The sequence below is a fragment of the Epinephelus fuscoguttatus genome, linkage group LG15 (genome assembly GCF_011397635.1).
Source record: "Epinephelus fuscoguttatus linkage group LG15, E.fuscoguttatus.final_Chr_v1".
NCBI classification, from domain to species: Eukaryota; Metazoa; Chordata; class Actinopteri; order Perciformes; family Serranidae; genus Epinephelus; species Epinephelus fuscoguttatus.
The window spans coordinates 1,005,662-1,028,259 of record NC_064766.1 but is presented as its reverse complement, the minus strand read 5'-3'; the positions used below and the strand labels follow the sequence as shown (position 1 = coordinate 1,028,259).

General features: G+C 40.6%; 1 protein-coding gene across 1 annotated transcript in view; it reads right to left on the bottom strand.

Annotated features, from left to right (window-relative positions):
• Positions 1–7,554: 7,554 nt before the first annotated feature.
• Positions 7,555–22,598, bottom strand: part of LOC125902799 (choline transporter-like protein 5-A) — a 304,241-nt gene continuing 289,197 nt past the window's right edge. Inside the window, exons 19-22 of the mRNA XM_049599411.1 lie at positions 11,198–11,268; positions 10,875–10,963; positions 10,435–10,519; positions 7,555–8,676 (exon numbers count right to left, since the gene is read on the bottom strand). Of these exons, the coding sequence (XP_049455368.1) occupies positions 8,579–8,676; positions 10,435–10,519; positions 10,875–10,963; positions 11,198–11,268 (343 nt within the window). The 3' untranslated portion in view covers positions 7,555–8,578. The remainder of the gene's footprint in view (positions 8,677–10,434; positions 10,520–10,874; positions 10,964–11,197; positions 11,269–22,598) is intronic.

Here is a 22,598-nt window from a genome sequence, read left to right as displayed (position 1 = left end):
GGCACTACACCAGACCACTGACCCAAACCACTTTTGATCCTGCAAGATCTCCCAGAGACAGAGATGCAAAGAAAAGTTAATTAAATTAAATTTTATTTAGGCCCAAAAATCAAAAATTACAATGTGCCTCAGAGGGCTTTAAAGCAGACGACATCCCTCTTTCCTTTGGACTGTCACAGTGGATAAGGAAAAACTCCCCCAAAAAATCCCCTTTAACGGGGAAAAAAATGGTAGAAACCTCAGGAAGAGCAACTGAGGAGGGATCCCTCTTCCAGGACAAACATGCAATAGATGTCGTACAGTACAAATCAACATAATACATTTACAGTAATCCATGTGACAAAATGATACATAAAGAGAGACAAAGAGAGAAATTGAGATAGAGACAGAGAGACAGAGGCAGAGAGAAAAGCAGGGCAGACAGTAATGACAATAGCTACAACAACATTAATTTAATAATAAGTAATAATGTAGTAATAATAATAATAATAACAGTAAATACAAGCCAGTCACCCACAGAAACTATCTGGCAATAACTTAAGTCCCACTATGAACTCCGATCTCTTCTAAAATGTAGTGTAATGGCTTTTAGGACACTGGGGAGTGAGGGAATATTATTTAGGGACAAAGGTAGCAATCTCTCTTTCTTTGTCTAGTTTCAGCTCGCAGAACAAGAAAGTGCAGTGGGGTGCAGACACAACACATGTGGATGCCAAATAATTGCTCAGTGATATATTAACTGAAACACATGACCCACATTATGTAATGCCAGAGTGTGTCATGTGTTATCTATTTCTTAACATAGAGCCCAAAATACAGCAGCTGAGAAGAAGGTCACCTTACAGGCACACTGTGGTCACAGTAGGTTGATTCTCTTATAACACCCTAATCAGCTCGGTTATTTTGTAAGTGCACAGTCAAGTAAACCTTCATATTTTTTTTTATCATAGCTTTCTATAATCTGCTTATGGGCTCAAAGTGTAAACCTTGAGTGGGGATTATGGAGTGAATGTCATCGCAACATATTGCTTGTCTGGGTGCAATCTAAACTAGAATTACTGCCTCACGGTTGATGCCTCCACAAACCAGTCAAGTTGCTGTTACAGTTTACATACATGTCATGTGAAAACGTGTATGCTTCACACACATCCTTTTCAAGGTGGTCACCCAAGATTAGTGTCACTAATTCAGTATCTGGCCAAATGTCATCCTTACTGTTCCTGAGTTATTACGTAAGGGCCAAAGGTGTTTTCAGAGAACATTATAATGTCACAGTGAACTCCACCTTTGATTTTCGGCCATCAAACTCTAATCAGTTAATTCTTGAGTCAAAGTGGACTTTTGTGCTAAATTTGAGGAAATTTCCTCAAGGCCCTCTTGAGCATTGTGTTCACAAGAAAGAGATGATGCAAGGTCACAGTGATCTTTGACCTACAACCACTAAAATCTAATAATTTCATTGTTCAGTCAAAGTAGATGTTTGTGCAAAATTTGAAGAAATTCTCCCAAGGCATTCTTGAGATATTGAACTCACAAGAATAGAATGGATGGACAGATGGATGGACAAATGGACGGACAGCCCAAAAAACATAATGCCTCCAGGCTCAGCTATTGTGGTACAGACACATAATAAAGTAAAGGTATAATACATTAGTTGAATAATTTTAGTGTGCTTTTCTTTTCCACTTTTAGTATTAGTTGTCTCAACATTAAGCATGTCACTTTTCTGGGTGTTACCTAAATTAATTCAAGGTATGGCACATGGCTTGTTAATTTTATGAAAAACATTGTTTTGTAAGTTTTGTCTGAGTGAATCCTAATGTCATGTCTATTTTCATAGGACTGTCTTGAAGAGGAATATTGCTTGTTACTGTTTTTCCCTCAGTAAGAGTTTGTTCAGAGTAACAGCCCTTTTGTTTTTGTTTGGCTGACAGGCATGGTATCTTAATCTTAAACAATGTCCACCAAACATTTTCAGTATGTTACCTTTGGAACCGAAAGTACCCTTCAGACATGCTACCTAGACTCTAGCGTTTCCACCTCAAACCGTGACCTTAAATGTGGGTGGAGTTACTGTCACTCGCTGCTCCATCCAGCAGTCAATGTATTTCCTCATTATCGGTGACACAGAGAAAAGTCTGCACCCCGTTTGTCGTCCACAGAACGAGACTCCATGGCAACATTTTCAGAACAAAATAAAACACGCTATAGTAAGAGTCTCTCTCCATGGGATATTTAAAAATAGTAGGTTTGTGCACTTTATGGCAAGCTCTGGGGTTAAGTGTTGCCTTCTTTTTTCTCAGAGTGAGGATAACAATATATTGCAGTTCATTTCTTAAAGTAATGATGGCCACTGGTTTTTCTTTAGTTAGCTGATTGGTTCTTGCCATAATATGAATTTTAACAGTTGTCCAATAGGGCTGTCGGCTGCTAACCTGACTTCTGCACAACACAAGTGATGGTCCCAACCCCATTGATAAAGCAAGAAATTCCACTAATTAACCCTGATAAGGCACACCTGTGAAGTGGAAACCATTTCAGGTGACTACCTCTTGAAGCTCATGGAGAGAATGCCAAGAGTGTGCAAAGCAGTAATCAGAGCAAAGGGTGGCTATTTTGAAGAAACTAGAATATAAAACATGTTTTCAGTTATTTCACCTTTTTTTGTTAAGTACATAACTCCACATGTGTTCATTCATAGTTTTGATGCCTTCAGTGAGAATCTACAATTTAAATAGTCATGAAAATAAAGAAAACGCATTGAATGAGAAGGTGTGTCCAAACTTTTGGCCTGTACTGTGTGTGTGTGTGTGTGTGTGTGTATATATATATATATATGTATATATGTATATATGTATATATATATATATATATATATATATATATATATATATACATATATACATATATATATATATATACATATATATATATATATATGTATATATACATATATATACATATATATATATATATATATATATATATATATACATATATATATATATACATATATACATATATATATATATATATATATATATATATATATATATACCATATATATGTATGTCATATAAAAACTGTAAATAATGGTCAAAGTTATATATATATATATATATTATATATATATATTGACTCACTTCATCAGCTTGTGCATTCAGTAACATTACGAGTTAATGTTCCACCTCAAAAATCCCGGTTATTTTTTCTCAGACTCCAGCTGCTGCAAGAGGTGCAAAACATCCTTACATTTTATAGTTAGTCTACTAATTTAACTCTCCACAATACGAACAGAGGCTTCTGCCTCAAAACCAGCCACAACTCAGCCCTGAGCGGAGTGACCATTCACTATTGACCAATCAATGGACTGCAGTCTTTACAGCTCCATCTTTTAGTACCACATCTGTGTGCTAGGTGCCTCAACAGAAGGGGTATCAAAAATGGTAACGGTACGGAAGGGTTCTAATGGTACTGCTAACTTATTGGTATTGGTAACTTTTCGCAGTGGAAACAGAAAAAAAGTGTACCAAACTGAACCATACTGCTCAGTGGAAATGGGGCTTTAGATACCCCCTCTTGTTTGCTCATAGTGATGTGACTCCACCCATTATTCCCTGCATGTAGATGTGTGTAGTTTGTGATTCTAAAAGTCTGCAGTGATTTGTTGCCCTGTTTCTTTTTTGCTCCTCATCATGTTTGTTTGACTCTTAGATGTATCAGTAGCCTTTAATTATTCCTATGTAATTTTGCCATTTATGTCAAGTTGGCCTCTGCACACTCATTGTAGTTTCTGGTATATTTAGAGTGTTGCCCTCCTTTTAATTGTTCTATTAGTGTTATGGCTACTCTCTTAAAAAAATAGCAGAGTAGTCTTCTGAGGAGGAGGTCTATGACTCACTAAATAATAAGCACTCACAGAGATTTTTCCAGGTTCAAAAAAGGTTCTGAATTTATTTACATAAACAAAAATATTTTCTGTGGTTGACTTCACCCAATGACCAAAACAAATGGCTTAATTTAGTGGTAGATTTACTGTCTCATTCCTCACTCCTTCAACACAAAAGGCAGACAAAAGTTAAACCTAGCTGTCCTCTCTCCCTAATCATAGGAGGATGGCCTGACTAGGAGGAGGGCCATGAGCAGTAGAGAGCAATCATAATAAATCATAGTTTCAATAATTAATCAACATTATCATCAGCATTATTTTGATTTACCATTTTCCAAAAAAATGAATAAATAATATGAATAGGCTCCAACAATTAGTGTGTAAAATTATTAGTAAAAATTCTGTTTCATGAGCTGTTGGCCTTTTGCCCTGTTTATTCTGGACATACCTTTGCATATCTGACCCAGATTGGGAGGTATTAGTTATATCTTCATTTCACACAATTCCCATAATTACATAATTGGCTCTGTTGGCAGGATTCAGAGGCTATTTTTTTCCTCTCGTTTTATTTTTTGGCCTTGTTTATTTATTTATTTATTTATTGATTGTGGCCCTGTTGATCACTTAAGAGTAGAATGGGAGAAAGCAGTTGCAGGTCTTCAATGATGGTGGAACCAAGGGCTACTGCCTTTGCTACTGCCTCCACTGGTTAGGCCTAATGTGGAGTAGGCCTATATCTTAGCTCATATACAGCTCATGTATACATTAACAGAGCCTTTATTCTCTGCTTAACAACCTTGTCCTGCATTAGAACTAATAGTTCAATGACCAAGCTCTCGAGAAAAGAAAACACTGAATTTGTCCAAAAATAAATAAATAAATAAATAAATAAATAAATAAATAAATAAATAATCTATTATGACTATATGATTGTTAAAAAAAAAACAAAAAACAAAAACAGAATTGAGACAGATAATTATATAAAAAGTTCCTCAAATTTTCACAGGAAATAATCTGCTAAAATTCATCCAAATCTCATCGTTTGACACAAACTTCCTCTGGTTAATGTGTTCACTATTTGAGCTATCTGCACAGTTTATCAGTTGTTTTGTGCTGTTACTGTTATACATTGAATATAATGTGATGTTATTTAGTCAGGGGTCATCACTTTATTCAATGATAGGAAAGAGATCCTTTAATGGGGGGGAAAAAAAGGGTTGGAAACCATGGCTCACTTATTTACTCATTTGTTCCACTCCTGGGCTCCTGTACTGAGGATGGTCATGTTCAGTCACGATGAACACACTTCGGAGGCTATTTCAACCATTGTTTAAAATTTAGTACTTATCTTGTTTCCCCTCCTCCTATTTTGGATTTTTTTTTTTTTCCTGGGTTTTTCCTATGGGTTTTTTTTTCAATGTCTGGCTGTCATTTTCATGATGAAATCATACAGCTGTGATGGACCCTTGTGGGCCTACTCACTCTGTCCCTCGAATTTGCGGATGATGGTGTCCAAGAAAGTGTTCTGGGGAGCCACATGGCCCCGTCTCACCGGCATGGTTCAGACCCCGCTATGGAACCTCCTTTGGCTCCGACTGGCTGAAAGCTTAACTATCCCAATCTGTTAAATGCTGCTCTCTTGCACAATAATCATCTCCAGCAGTTTGTCTGTCTTGGGCCACATCCTTTCCTCCCTTCTGTCTTATGCTCACTCTCTCCCTCATGCTCTCTCCAGTGTGACTGCAGAGGCCCGCCCATAATCTAAACCCTCACCTCTGATTGGTCCAAACAACAGGTAGTTTATATGTAGCAGCCATCTATTACTGCAGCTACTAACAAGACCACCAGGGTCCGCCGTGAAAACAAAGGATCAATTGCAATGTGGTTGAGAATTCAACGAAAGCCAGTAGGGAAAAATAAAAAGTTGCAACAAAAAGGATATGATTTTACCCAAGTGTTGCCAGTAGCATAACAAAGTTACAAGTAGATGGACAGTATCAGCTACTGGACTATATCTTTGAACATCAGGGTGAACTGGCTGACCCAACACAATTTATGTCCGTACATAAACGTATCCTTTGTAAGAGAAAGATGCCATGTTAACAATAGCAGAGTCACAGTCACCCAGCACTGTAACAAGCTGCTACTCCTAAAAGAGGGGTGATGTTAGTGACATCTACTGGATGAATGTTTTAATGACAGTTGTTGTGCTGTAAATTATTTAATAGTTGGTTTAATTTGGCTTAAATAAAACTGTAAACAGAAACCATATATAAAAGCCCTGTTCTGTGAATGAAATGTTCCCACCTTTGGAACTCAATGTGATGTGTGCATTTTCAAGCAATAGGTTTGGAAGACTTTACAAAAAATAATTTCCGTGATCAGCTTTGATGATGACTGATGACTCCTCTGATTCTATACCTGTGTGAATTGAACTGGTTTCACACATTTTTCAACACTGACTTCACTTTTGCTCTTCATACACACTCTATACCAACATGTAGCGTAGCACAACAATTCATCTCACATCCAAAATGTACAGATGCAACCAAAACACATGAATTAACAGAGCCATCCGGGATCCCGGTTGTGTCCTCTTGGATGTGCTGCCAAATTTATGAAAACAACATTTAGGATGGCTTCTGGTAGTGATATGTAAGTTTGTGGGCAACAGCTCTGGTGGACATTCCTGCAGTCAGCACAGAACTTGTGCCAACTGTGGCACTGTGTTGTGTGATCAAACTGCACATTTTAGAGCGGTCTTTTATTGTGACCATCTCGAGACATACCTGCGTAGTAATGATGCTGTTTAATCAACATCTTGGTATGACAAACCTGTCAAGTGGACGAACTGTCTTGGAAAAAGAGAAGTGCTCACTAACAAGGATTCTCACAACTTTGAGACCAAAAATTGAGAATAATATATCTACTGAGTGTGTGAAAAAAAGCCTTAGATCTTAACCTTAAACCTTTGAAAAATGGGAGCAAGAACAAAGTGTAGCATTTTTGTTCAGTGTATATAAATCAGCAAAAGACAGGAGTTAAATTCTATATATGTGCACACAAACTTGGCCACAAAAGCTGATTCTGGTTCAGCTCTATCTGATGAGAAAAAAAAACTTATACAGTTTTACATGTATGTATTTACTCTTGGGGACATTCCTTTCTCCATCTGAGAATGTGAATACAGAGTGTTGGAGGAAAATGAGAAGATTTCTGGTATAAACAATACCAGTGTATTAAAACCTGACCATCACTGGCTTTAGACCTGTCAGCTGAATCTGTGCCAGATCTTTGTTTGGTTTCATCCTAAAGCTTTTATGTGACAATTGAGGTACCAACTTAGTAACAGGTTTAACACAAAGAGCTTTTAAAAAAAAAAATGACAGTCACAAATACGATACAGCACCAACATACATCAAACATTATGTGATGTTAGTTGTTCTATCTTTCTAGAAGACGTCTCACTTGTCAGTGTAGTGCGATTTCTTTTCTGAACCTCATTCAATACTACTTCTCATTGTCATATCATATGCAATATAACACTTACAAAGGACAAAATCCTGATGACCTAATGGGTTTGAATCATAATTTCTAGAGAGGTATATATGTTCTTATACTGTATACTGATGAAGTAATACTGTCACATAAGTTGTGACTGAGTGTATTGTCAATCAATCAATCAATCAATTTTATTTATAAAGCCCAATATCACAAATCACAATTAGCCTCACAGGGCTTTACAGCATATGACATCCCTCTGTCCTTAGGACCCTCGCAGTGGATAAGGGAAAACAAACCCTTTAACGGGGGGAAAAATGGTAGAAACGGTAGAAATGGTAGAAGAAGAGCAACTGAGGAGGGATCCCTCTTCCAGGACGGACAGACGTGCAATAGATGTCGCACACAACAGATCAGCACAATAATATCAGTAATCCTAATGACACAATGAGACAGAAAGAGAGACAAAGACAGAGACAGAGAGAGATGCAGGACAGACGGTAATGACAGTAGTTTACAACAACATTAATGAAAGTAATAATATTATAGTTATAATTCTGGCTATTGTGGTACAATATGTTGAAAGTATATATTAATATTTGATAGTATACATATGTATAGTATATGTGAGGTTTTAATATGTAACAAGCACATTGGTCTTGTGGCTGAACCTCTAGTTCCACACTGCACTGGGCTGTGAGGTGTAGACACCAACATGTTTGTGTCCTTTTTTGGTCTCAGGTGAATCCATTTGTTCAGGCCACACTCACTTCCATCTACAATGATTTACACACACTCTGAAGTTTATGCAAAAAAGTTTTTTGAACATTCATTCAAAACACACAACACATACAATTAAAAGTTCAGAGGAAGCAGTTTCAAATACAGTACTGAATCTCAATACGAAACAATGCTCTTCTCACTTACTCATTGGAGGGACTAAATATTGGTGACACTTTGGACACATGTTTAGCAGTTGAGCCTGAGCCCCTGAAGTTCAAGGGCTAACATGACACCAGCATAAAAAAGGGACTCCACAAAGATCAGACCCTGTAACAGTGTTGCACAGATCTTTGTCCTTCTGTAGTCTCATGTTTGTTCAGTGTTCAGGGACTTCACCTGCTGATGTTTCTGCAGAAATGATTGATAAAGACTGACCAGACTGGCTGCTGATGCAGTGGATAGATATCAATGCAACTGACTGGATTTTCCCAAAATTCTGTGCAGCTCTGGGGACATGAGGAAGGGTTTTTCTGAACTCCCATCATGCCTCTCCAAGTCATCACCTGGTTGAACCAATAGATGGATGGATGGATGGATGGATGGATCAAGGGGAAGCATGGGAGAAAAAGTGAGTATAGTTGGATGACCGGTAGAGTGGATTATGATCAGTGGGTGGATTAATGGGTATGACAGGGAGTCAAGGAGGGATTTCAAATTTAAGGATAAAAGTCAAATAAAGATGTATGGATGTGAAACAGAAAAGTGGGATAGCAGGGTGATTTTAAATGAAGACAAAAAGACAAGAAGAGGTCAGTTAGTGTTAGAAAGCCACATGCAAAAGACATCAACATCATGTGATTAAAGACTACAGATTCACATAAGGCAGTGTAGCCATTACAATCCACAACAATTCTTTTCTACAATTCCAGACTTGCTAAAATGCCTGAACCTGGCTGGTCCAATTTGTGCCAAAGTTTCCATGAATCATCATGGGATGAAATTATCAACAGCTTTTTGATGAACAGGTGGCACGGCTCAGCACATTAATGGAGTTAACTCCTTAACTGTTGAGTCAATCATTACAAAACCTGAAGAAAATGTCAGCATAAGTAACTGAATCATTCCCTGAAAGTTTCAGCCAGAGACATTCGTACACCACTTGGTTTGCATCATCTAGGGTCATGTCTCAGTCAGTGCAAAAAAAACTGAAATGATTGCTTAAAGGTGGTGTTGCTTATTACAATAAATTGAAATTTCAAGACATTTCACATTCCATACTTCAAAAAAATAGTGATAAATCACCAATGTGTCCTACAGAGCTGAATTTTTCCAGCACATCCACTGAATTGTGACAAACTTTTGCCACGCTGCAACCTATAGTCAGTTCAGAAGTCTATATTTTTAAGAATATGCAAAATTAATTAACACCTATATCTCCAAAAGTTTTCATCTAAATGCAACCACCACTGACAGTGACATTTTTCGATACTAGATATCACATGTTCCAAATGGTGTTCGGATCAGTTTAACAGTTAGTTCACAGTGATATTCATTATCTTGTTGTAATTTGTGTTGTAGAAATAAAATGTTCTATTTCAACTAATTTTTAACCAAATGTCACCAAAATTTTTGACAATATATACCTGAAATCAGCAGAATGATGTGAGATTTTTTTTCAGAATTATATCACCAACACTTTAACTGTTATTGATATCGCATTACTTTTTGAAGATATTGACTAATGAACTTTAAAGGGGGCATGGCTCAGCAAATTACTCCACAATGTTTGGGCCTATCATCACAAACCTTGCAAGCAATGTCTTAAGAGGTACCAGGAACATATCCTCAAATTTTTGTTATGTAACCACTAGGGGGCACCACAAATGCAAAAAAGGGCATGCAATAACACAAATCAGGTTAAAAATCAGAAATTGATTGTCCAATGATTAAAAAACTTGCAGGGCATGTTGAATAATAAAAATCAACCATGTTTATTAAATTATTTAAAACCGGTCTATAGGGGGCAGCACAAGTTCCAAACAAGTGCAATGGCCTTTCTCAAAATTTTGTCATAATCAACGAGGGTTTGTTCAAACATCACCAAACTCTGTGATCTTTCCTGATTGTCATAAAACCTGTTGGTAATCTTTAACACAGTTGTCCTGAACTTTCAAAGGTCTTGATTTTACCCAGCTTTCAATTTCCATGCTGGCTTGAACCCCAGAATTGCCACTTGCAGCTATATTTATTAATGTATTTATGTATGTTTATACAAAACACCAGTACTGCACTATAAGCAGTTATGATGGTGTTGTACTTACAGAAGCAGAGGAAGAGTGTGTCAACACACATGGCATAGACATTGAAGAAACCATGAGCAATCAGGTAGGCACATATCACCACCGTCTGACGTGGAAAATACACAGGTTAGAAAACTACAGCAGGATTGAAAGCAGTCAAGACATAATGACTTAGAAATTTTAGGTTAACATTCTTCAGACAACATGGAAAGACTTAACAATGCATTCTTTATAATTATATATGTTCAGAGCATTGCTTATCATATAGAAAACACAATGACTAAAAACTGACTAAAATGTAATGAATCAAAACAAGACTAAAACTATGAAGGATAAAAATGATTAAAATGTGACTAAAACTTATAAGCATTTTCATCTCCAGACTAAGACTAAATGTAAAATAGCTGTCAAAATGAACACTGGTGTGTGTGTGTGTGTGTGTGTGTGTGTGTGTGTCTGACCAGCAGGGGAACCCAGTAGTAGTTCAGATTAGGCACTTCCTCCTGGAAAACAGGTATCTTCCTATTTAAGAAGAAGAATACAACCACACCTGAAACACACACACACACACACACACACACACACACACACACACACACACACACACACACACACACAAATGCAGGACGCACAATGACGCACTGTCTTGCTGTCTATTACATTTTTCTGAAACATATAATTAAATGTATAAGTTTGTTGCAGATAAAACACTTCCACCCTTGAAATGTATAATGTGAAACTCTGACATGGCAGCATAAAAACTGAGCAATTTTTTATTACTTACCAACTCCTCCTGCTATCAGCACTTTGCCCAGAAACAACAGAAAGTCTGTCACACTGTCCAGAATGGCAACCCTGTAGGAACACATGAGTTCAAAACAGTACCAGTACCAGTGTGCTGTGTTGGGACCACTGGAACTCCAAAGATGAAATTGTGAATGAATTTGTGTGACATAAAAGGGGCTTTTAACGTGAAATGGAAACGTCTTCCTTCTTGTGCCTTTGCCTGAATGAGCTAACATTTTTCACACCCATGTGTGAAACCCTGCCCACTGGAGCCAGTCTTTAATCACCACTGGTCAATGTGGCATGTGATCCACAACATCATGAGGCCAAAAACAAAACAGCTTCCAATGTTGAGGCCTCTCTCATTTCCCTGTTTGTACCTCCTTGATTCCCCTCCCTGCTTCCCTCCTTGCATCTTAATCCTGCCCACAGGAGATGTGAGTTGAAGAGTCGAGAATAAGATGCAAGGAGAGAGAGAGAAGAAACTTGACAAAATGAGACATCCTTGCTTTGGAGCCATCATTTTTAAACAACGTCAATTAAATATAACATGGAGCACAACTGCATCATCTGTCCACTGTTTTATTACAGCCTACTACTATAATTATGATCTCTGTCTGAGCATATTTACTTTAAATTAGTTCACAACATGGCATAATGTTACAACAATATAAGAATGTCATACATTTTTTTTCATTAAACACACACAAACACACGTCAGTATGCCCGCACTCCATAAACAATAAATAGGTCTACCTGTAACAATTTTCATTTTACCAAACGATGCTCACCGAGCAGTTGCTGCACAATTTCAGGACCATCTTAAGCAAAATGATATGTATGAAAAATTTCAGTCCGGTTTCCAACCTGGCCACAGCACTGAAACGGCTCTGGTCAGGGTCACAAATGACCTTCTGGTGACAGCGGACACCGGCTCCCCATCCCTCCTCATATTTCTGGATCTTACAGCTGCATTTGACACTGTGGACCACAACATCCTCCTTCACCGCCTGCATTCCACCATCGGACTCACTGATACCGTCCACAAATGGTTCACATCCTACCTCACTGGGCGAACTGAGTATGTTGCAAGTTCACTATGTCAGCTGTGGTGTCCCTCAAGGCTCGGTGCTGGGTCCTACCCTTTTCACTCTCTATATCAGATGTCATGCTAGACTTTTTCGTCGTCGGTCATTTTGACTGACAGGGTCATAAAAATCCGGTCATAATCTATTTTTACCAGTCATTTTAATTTTCCTTTAAGATATTCAAAGACATTTAGTTTTCATTTGTTCGTTTTTAATAAATCCAACAAGCAAATTATAAAGTGTGCTTTAATAAGGACATGAACGAAAAGAAGAACAGACATCCACACACCAATGCCATTCTGGACACACTGGACGCGGAACCGAAGAGCAGCACCCAGCGGCAGAGGCAGTGTTTCAGTTCGGCGTCTGGTCTATTTTTCATGCAAGCAGTAAAATACCGTGTTTATAACTTAAAATAACACAACAGTGCATAACTGAACACATTTTTCAATACCCTAATCACTTCATTACAATTTTAATTTTGTGTCACCGAGCCTACAGAAATAACTACATAAATAAAATGGTCAATAACAATATGCCCAGTGTTTATCCAACACGCTCAATACATGGATATGCAATGACAAATTGTAATTAACTTATTACGTTATAAAAAACGATTAAAATATGGACTTACCCATGTTTAAAATGACCTGTTGAAGTGAAAAAACGAGTACTGATGGAAACAGACGAGTGGAGTCGATGTTTAACCGGCACGGAGAGTGCCGGAGAAATGCGCTGCCTGTGTGGACAGTCAAGCGACTGCAAGTACACTCGCAGGACTTCTGCGGCACTACGCGTCCGGTGTGTCCAGGGCTCAACAATGCTACATGAAGCAGATGAATGACTTTTTCTCTGCAGTGTGAAAACGGCAGCCACTGGCTGTGCACTCCGGCAGGGGTGGTAATTGCAACCGGTCAAAATGACCAACAGCCTTCAGATTTTCCGGTCATTGTTGTAAAAAAAAATGGTCAATGACCGAGAATATCCGGTTAACGCGACCCCTGCTCTATATGCTTCCCCTTGGCCGTGTTATCAGCAGGCATGGCATATCATTCCATTGTTATGCTGACGACACACAACTCTACCTGCAGACAGATCCCATCTCCTCTGCACTCCTGCCATCTGCCTCACTCACTACCTGCCTGGAGGAGATAAAGGAGTGGATGAAACTAAATTTCTTACAACTTAACAGCTCCAAGACTGAAGCCATCCTTGTTGGCACCCCACATCAGGTTGGATCATCCACCCTCACAAGCATCTCTTTCTCCTGTGAGAACAGCCCGCTTGTCTACTTCAGCCACCAACCTCGGCGTGAAAATAGACCCCCACCTTACATTCGAGACCCACATCAAACACCTGTGCAAGACATCCTTTTACCACCTCAGGAACATTGCAAAACTCCGTCCATCACTCAACCTGGCAGAAGCTGAAAAGCTTGTCCACACCTTTGTCTCCTCCAGGCTGGACTACTGTAATGCACTCCTCATCGAGATCCCTAGTAAAAGCATCCAGAGGCTTCAATACATCCAGAACAGCGCTGCTAGGATCCTGATGAGGGTGCGCAAGCATGACCATATCACACCCATCCTCAAATCTCTCCACTGGCTGCCCGTTGAACTCAGAATTCAATACAAGGTCTGCCTCTCCTCACACATCAGTGCATTCATGGACATGCTCCACTCTATCTTAAAGAACTCCTCACTCCTCAGACTTCCTCACACCAGGCAGGGGTTGAGCCTCGGATGTGTTGATCCCTGGTGTCACGGACTGACTCTGGGAACATGGAACATCACCTGTCTAGTGGGGAGGGAGCTGGAGCTGGTGCGGGAGGTTGAGCAGTACCAACACAATATAGTCAGGCTCACCTCCACATGCAGTGCTGGTTCTGGAACCAAACTCCTGGAGAGGGGCTGGACTCCTGCTTTTTCTGGAGTTGCCCACGGTGTGAGGTGTCGCTGTGTTGGAGTTGTCCTCGGAGAACGAGAAGGTCACGTCAATGTGCCTGCGGGTCACTAAGAGAAGGTCTCTGACTGTTAATAGTAGTACCAGGCCTTCTTGGAGTCTCTGGGCAGTGTCCCGGAAGGGGTGCTGGCTGGGGTCTCCATAGTTCTTTTGGAGGACTTCAACGCTCATGTGGGCAATGACAGAGAAACCTGGAGGGGGCTGAAGGGAAGGAACTGCCTGACCTGAACCCCAGTGGTGTTTTGTTATTGCATTTCTGTGTGAGTCATGGCTTGGCACCATGTTCAAGCACAGGGAGTGTACCACAACACCCGAGGCCAAAGATCGATGATCAAATTTGTGGCCAGATCTGTGGCCATGTGTCTTGGACACTCGGGTGAAGAGAGGAGCAGAGCTGTCAACTGATCACTTCCCGGTGGTGAGTTGGATCAGATGGTGGAGAGGCTGCCAGACAGACCTGGTAAACTCAAACATGTAGTGAGGGTGAAATGGGAACCTTCTGGCTGAGACCCCTGCCCATGAGGTCTTCAAATCCCACCTCTGGAAGAATTTATCGTGCATCCTGGGGGAGGTTGGGGACATGGAATCCTAGTGGCCATGTTCAAAGCCTCCATTGTGGAGGCGGCTGTTAGGAGCTGTAGTCAGAAGTAGTCAGTATTTGTCTCAGGCTGTGCTCAGCAGAGAAGGAGAACTGCTAGCCTGAACTGGGGATATCGTCGAGCTGTCTTGGCTGACACATCTTTTCAGTGTTGCATGGATGTTGGGTATGGTGCCTGCGGAGTGGCAGACCGGGGTGGTGGTTCCCATTTTCAAAAAAGGGGACCAGAGGGCGTGCTCAAACTATTGAGTTATCACACTGCTCAGCCTCCCAGTAAAGTTTACTCCAAGGTGCTGAAAAGGAGGCTCCAACTGATTGTCGAACCTCAGATTCAGGAAGAACAATGCGGATTCCGTCCTGGCAATGGAACAGTGAACCAGCTCTTTACCCTGGATGGGTTACCCTGGCTGCTGGATGGGTTGTGGGAGTTTGCCGATCCAGTCTGTGTTTTGTGGACTTGGAGAAGGCCTACGACCATGTACCCCCACAACTATCGAGGTCAGTGTGCTCAAATCCATTAACAACATACTTTTGATCCTGGAAATATTACACACAGACATAAAAGACCTAAAAACCAGTCTCGAATACACCCAGTCACAAATCGAAATTTTACAGGTGGAAAATAAGGAACTAAAACTTACCGTCATTACACTCACTACTCTTAGACAAGAAATAATAATAATACACTTGCTACTCAAGTTAACATCATTTCCAGCAAAAACAAAACAGTGAGAGAAACCATTCTGGACCCCCAGAGCTGCAGCATGCACGAGAATCTCATTTCATGTAGTCATCCCTGAAACTAACACAAGACACCATCAATAAGATTACCTTCCACAGCGTCCACTGCATCGGAGACAAAAACAGCAGCAAACCAAGACCCACTGTCACTAAATTTGAACATTTCAAACAAAAAGAATTTGTTAAAAGCTGAAGAAGAGAACTTAAAGGAACGAACTATGGGATGAATGACCAATCCCACAGGAGATTCAGGAAAGAAGAAAGAAGTTACTCCCGATTCTCAGACAGTACCATGAGAGGGGGAGAAGAGTCGCACTGCAGGTGGACAAACTGGACATAGACGGTCAACTATGCCAAGACAGCACCATCACCACCTGGTTATAACCTCATCGCCGGGATCCCACAACATGTCTGACTTGGCAAAAGTGAATCAAATCTAAATGGACCAGCTTACCCATTACATTAGATTTTAATGACCTTGAATGAAGAATTTGAACATGTCTTCAAGAAAAGAAGAAGATTGCATAACGTGTCTATAGGTAATGGTAAATGGACCTGCATTTGTATAGCGCCTTTCTAGTCATCCAACCACTCAAAGTGCTTTTTACACTACGAGTCACATTCACCCATTCATACACTGGTGGCCGAGGCTACCATTAAGGTGCCACCTGCTACTCAGTTTTTAACACACTCACACACCAATGGAAGCATCATCAGGAGCAATTTGGGGTTCAGTATCTTGCACAAAGATACTTTGACAGACTGGAGGAGCTGGGGATCAAACCACTGATTTTCCGATTGGTGGATGACCTCCCCTACCTCTAAGCCACAGCTGCCCCCACCCCTGATGTAATGTGAAGTGATGTTATGTAATGTGATGCAGTAATGTGTGTCTAATATACATAACATATAGAAACATTTTTATATCATAACAGTGTTTATATATTTTAATATAATTTGCTGTATCCTCTTCAGCTGCAGTCTGATGGGGCCCAAACACACTTTCTTTGCATGGCAAGCCTTCGTCATGTGCCTCTGAAGTGTCAAGGTCCCCGTCTTTTTGCTGTCATATACCAGCATCCTGCTGCACTTGGTACACTCGACGAAGCCGACGCACATGTTGCCACTGTCAACAACACACGTGCGTGGCCAGTGGCGCCGTCAAGGAGGGGCCATTTATTAATTTGCGACACCTGCTACCTGTTTACCATGCCCCCCCTCCAGACAACCTGGTCAGTGTAAGAGCACATTCAAGATCAACAGTATTCAACACACTTTTAATTGTTTTTATGTGTAGTTGAGGACAGACCTGAGGAACAGGCAGCATCAATGGGCCACCTCATACAACAGAGCCTTTGAGCTCTTTTTCAAAAAATCAAGAAAAATAAAGCGCTCTCAACCAGACTGCAAACTGTGCCATTAGATTAGGCTACAGTTGTGTATATAGTTGTGTAGTGAACAAATAGTGTATTTATAAAAACATTCAGTTTTAAGTTGTCATAATTTCACATCAGTACTCCCCGTCCCCACCCGTCATTGCCGGAGCCCTCCCCGACAGTTTCAAAAATTCTGGAGGAAACCCTGGATCCTTTGTTTTCTGATGCTTAGGAAAACCATAAAAATGGGCAAAAGTCTTTTCAGAGCCAGAGCCACTTTTCTTATGGCCCAACAAACTGTTGCCTTGCTGATGTGTTCAGTATCTCCAATATTAAAAAGAAACCTGCCAAAGAATCAAAGGGCAATGCATAAAATTTGCTCTGATGATACTTCAAATCCACCATGTATAATATTTGATATATCGGAGTAGAAAAGATTAAGATAAATGATAGAGTGTGAGGTGAAAATGCATCTTTTATATTGACACTCCTCCAGGAAGACATCCAGACTGGGTCTAATCACCATCTCCTGCAAAAGTCCCTGAATAAATTGTGCCTCAATGTCCACGAGTTTATTCACAAATGGACACACCATGTCTCTCCTTTCTGCTACACGCTCAGCGGGCGATCAGCCTCAGGCTTAGATGAAGCAAACATGTGAGCCAGCAGGTTTGCGTCACGGAGAATGTTGCCTAGTAATTGACGCAGCGTTGTGCTGAGCTGGCTTTGTGGAACGGAAAATTTAACTCAGTCAAATTTTCCCTCATCTCAGGCTTAACATATTCAGAGTTTTCACTAATCCTGTTTGCTAAAATAGACATGAATGAAAACACTGTGCTTAGACATGTGTGTGTGTGTGTATATATATATATATATAAAAAACCTTAGACTTCCATGTTCAGGGTTCCTACAGGTTTCTTCAAGTCAAATTCAAGTCTTTTTAAGACCTTTTTAAGACCATTTATATCAAAAATTAATACCTATTTCTCGGCCTATTTCACAGCCCTACCGGCAAAGAAAAATGAAATCCTTGAATTTCAGAGTATTCGTTTATTCAACAAAATAGCAGTCCACAGTACTCCTATACAGGTTAAATAAAAATAAAAAATAAATTAAAAAATCTGTGGTTGTGTAAACATAAAACAAACTTCAGAACAAACGGCGATTTGTTGACTTTGGACACCAGTTCATCTTTGATGTGAATGGCTAACCCAAACTTGGCTATGTGAGCCGTTTTGTCGGCACCACAAGTAAAGGTGCTGGCGATGTCGGAGTCGGGGAACATGCACTTGAAAAGCTCTGAAATACCCTCATTTCCATTGTAGGACTGGCGTTTGGCAATGGTGTTAAGAGTCCACAACACCTCTGCTTTCAGCGTTGGCGTGGACCCGAAAGACGTGCTTAGATCGACTCTAACGTTAACGTTAGCTGTGGTCGTAGCAGGAGGGGCTGCAGGAGCACTAGCAGCTAGCTGGCTAGCTGGTGGGAACCCGGCGGTGATGGAAGGAGTTTGTTCCTTTCCTCGGACATACTTCATGTGCTTGGTCGATTTGGCATGAGAGTCTAACGCCTTCACTCCCATTGTTCCGAGTTGAATCCTCTTCTTGCACACGGTGCAATAAGCCTCAAAAACGTTGTCTACCACAGGTTTTAACCAATGGAAAGAAATTTTATCCATCCACGCTTCGTTAAATTTACATTTCCCCATATTCCCAGCATGAATTAAGTAGCTAGCTAACGTTAAAAAACAACTGCTTGCCTTGTTGTTGTTTGTGGTCTGTGTCTGTGTTTGTGTTGTGGTGCTGTTAGCATAGGGTGACCACATTTTGATTTCCAAAAAAGAGGACACTTGGTCCAGCCACGACATAGCCTATTTAAATGATACTCGCAGTTTACTCAAAGATGCCTTATCATTTTAATATATTTAAAATTTAAATGTATGGATAGAAAATTCAGTTATATTACAAAATAATATCTCTCAAAGACAGAAATTCAGATAGGCCCCAATAGGGGACACATACACACAAGAGAGTGGCGATCCGAGCCCGACGGTACCCGACATGTCGGGCCGGGTTTGGTCAAAAATGTAACTATAAATTGTATTCGGGCTCGGGTCGGATTCGGTCAGCTTTCAGTGAAAATGTGGTGTAAAAATAAATAAAATCCTATTGTCTGTCCTGTTTATTGCTTGGGCACTGTTATTTACGTGACAACACCTGAACATAACACACACAGACACACATTGGATGTTTGTTTCTACCTCTCCCCTCTCTGGAAGTCTCGGACCTCCAGCCGCCCGCCTCCGCCTTGACTAAACGCTGAAAATAAAAAAAAAGAGGGAGACAGGTTTTTCCTATTTTATCTTATTTTGTTTTATGTCTCCCTCTCCTCTCGCTAGAAGCGTCGGGCCTCCTGCCTCCCGCTCCCGTCTCAAACACGGGCTGAGCACCCATGGCGCACGCCCGTCCTGTTAAATACCCTGTAACCGTAACAACTGTGTGGCACAAACTCAGTGCTTTGGTCATTAAATAATGTCGGGCTCGGTTTGGGTTCGGACAGAAATATGCGGCCCGTGCTGCACTCTAACACACACACACACACAAACACACAGAAAACTGGACATTATCATCAGTTTATAAAAACCCTCCGGACGCCCCGGACAGGACGTGAAAAGTGGACATGTCCGGGCAAAAGAGGACGTTTGGTCAGCCTATGTTAGCGCAAGGTTTTCTTCTTCTTTATTTTTAACAGCGGTTGGCATCCAGCTTATTGGTGCATTACCGACACCTTCTGTTTTGGAGTGTGAATCAGTCATAGTGTTTGGAGCATTTTCCCCGGGGCTGCGTTGCATTCTCAATTATTGGCTCTTTATTTTTGTTATTTGATCAAAATAATTGTGGTTGACAAATGAAACTTTTGACGAGAAATGCGACACAGATAAGTTACATACAGCACAATTTTTAAGACCCAGATATCAAAATTCAAGACTTTTTCAAGTCTTTTTAAGGTATTATTTCCAAATTCATAAATTCAATGCTTTTAAGACTTTTTAAAACCCCGCAGGAACCCTGCATGTTAATGGGCCTGTGGAAAGCTAATAGTTTGGAGGGAATACACAGACTGACATAAGGACGCCTATCAAACCACAAACATTTACGTTGCTAAGTATGCATGTGGATTGAAGTGCATGTGTGTGTGTGTGTGTGTGTATATGCGTTTGCATACAACGTATATTTAAATAAGTAACTGCATAAATTATTTTAGTATGTGCTTGTGTGTAGGTATACATGTGTATCAGATGTATGTAGGTACGTACAACATTCATAGATAGATTGAGTGAACTTATCTTTCTCAAGAACAACAAACATCCAGTTACATTCAGTTGTCTCTGCCTGATGAGCCATTGTACCACCTCTTTTTGGTGTACAAAGTTCTTTTGTGTTTTTGTGTTTTGTGCTTGCTTCCGGTGTTTGCTTCTGGCTTTCTTACAGTGCAGACGCTCTGCTGCTTGCGCTCTGCTTTGCTTACATTCTTTTGTGGATATACTTGTTTTTTCCCGCTAAAAGTTACAGAAAGTAGATCCTGGATACTTATAAAGCACTGGGACTTTAATTTGTGAAAGATACGGAGGACTACTGCCATATTTTCACCACTTTTTCACCACTTTAGTACTGTGTGAGCAAGGCTGAGGCACAGTGCAAGCCTTTTGCTGTGTCTGTGACTGGAAACCTGTGATTAGGACAAGGACAAGATGGCAAAATCTGTGAGCTGCACCGAGTGTGAGCGGCTAACTGAGACGATAAGGCAGCTTCAAAAGCTGCTCACCCCCCCACTTGAACTCTCTCTACAGAACAGGTACAATACACTGGCTCCAAATGAAATGTGTGACAACACCAACTACACTGAACCCAGGGAGGCCAATCACACTTGTGGTATTAAGGCTATCCAAAATGCAAACAATAGCCCCAAAACCACTGCTAGACCCAGGGCCAGAAAAAAACTATGCTAACTCCACACCTGAGAGACCAAGAGCTAACAGAAGTATCCCCAGCCCCACATCTGATCACCCAGACACCATCCTGATCAATAACCAAGCATGTAAGAATGGCAAAGACTGAAAATCTAACAGTGTCTGACACGTCTGTCAGGGAGCTAACCGAGCTGTTGCCAGTGATCCTCTCTACACACCCAAGTAACATGAGGATTATCATCCATGCTGGGTCTTTTGACATTCTACGAAGAAAAACTGGCTCTGAGATCCTGAAAAAAGACTTTTCCCTGCTCCTGGAGAAACTGAGTGACTGTCAGTCACAAAATGTGTTCATTTCTGGCCCCATTCCAACCCTGGGGAAAGGAATCGAGTCTTTTACCAGACTCCTTGCATTGAATACATGGCTGACATCGGCATGCTTCACTCATGGGATAAAGTTTATTGACAATTTTAACATCTTTTGGAACTGTAAGGATCGCTTTCAGCGTGATGGGATTCACCCGAACATCACTGGATGCAGACTACTCGGGGCCAACCTACGTCATGCTCTTAGAATGCCATACCAAAACAAGAATGGACAGATAAGAGCCAAGGACAAGTACGGGGCGCAGAGACAGACAGCCTGCATCTCTCCCCCTTTACCTGACCCTTTGCTCCACATCACCCAAGGCATTCAGAGGATGTCCCTGTCCCAGTCAGGGATCCAACAACCCCCCTCCTGCCCTTCGCCACAACCACCAAGGAGCCAACGTCAGCCCTCCCCACCACCACCACAATCACCACGGAGCCAGCGTCAAACCCCTTTTTTCACTTTCACTGCATCAGATCTTTTCAACAACTTCAGACGTAACCATAGATATTAAGTTTTTAATTTTTTTTTATATTTTATATGTTTTTATGCCTTTTTTTGTCATGAGAACCCTGATTTTTTTCAACATAAAAAACACAAAATATGCAATATTTTCCAAAAATGAGGTGCAAAGTTGATTATTTGGGATGAGGTTATTACAGTCTTGACTAGGTCAATAATTGATAAAAAGATTGATTTTGATGCATTTTTATTTTTTGAGCAATGAGAGTTTTTAAAGAGAACATCCACTTTGGCCTTAAGGGACCCAAAATGGTCCCTCTCATGAAAGTGTAACAAAAATGCAATAAATAATTTTTTCACATCAAATCTTTTCAACAACTTCAGAACTATCCATAGATATTAAGTTTTGTATTTTTTTTTAATATTTTTTCACGTTTTTATGCCCTTTTTATCATGCGATGTCATGTGTTTTGTCATGTCCAGGTGTTTACAATTGAAGCCATACACCACAGATTCACTGTATGGTGCATTTTGCATGCATTGGCTCCACATTTGGCGCACTGGTTCCACACCCTTCTGCACTGTGGGCACAAGACACACTGCCTGCACTTTCTGGAGGGCCCTGACTGTGGCTCCTCCTCTTCCTTTTCTTCCTCCTGACCACGTGGCCCCGGGCTTGTAGGACCAGGCTGGCTGCAGATGGTCCTCTGGGCAAATGGCGCTGTCTACTGGAGAGATGATACTGGGGAGATGACCAGCCAGACAAGGCTGCAAACTATTCTGCAGCTCTACAGCTTCTTCAACTAGACTTCACACACACTGTAAAATGTAA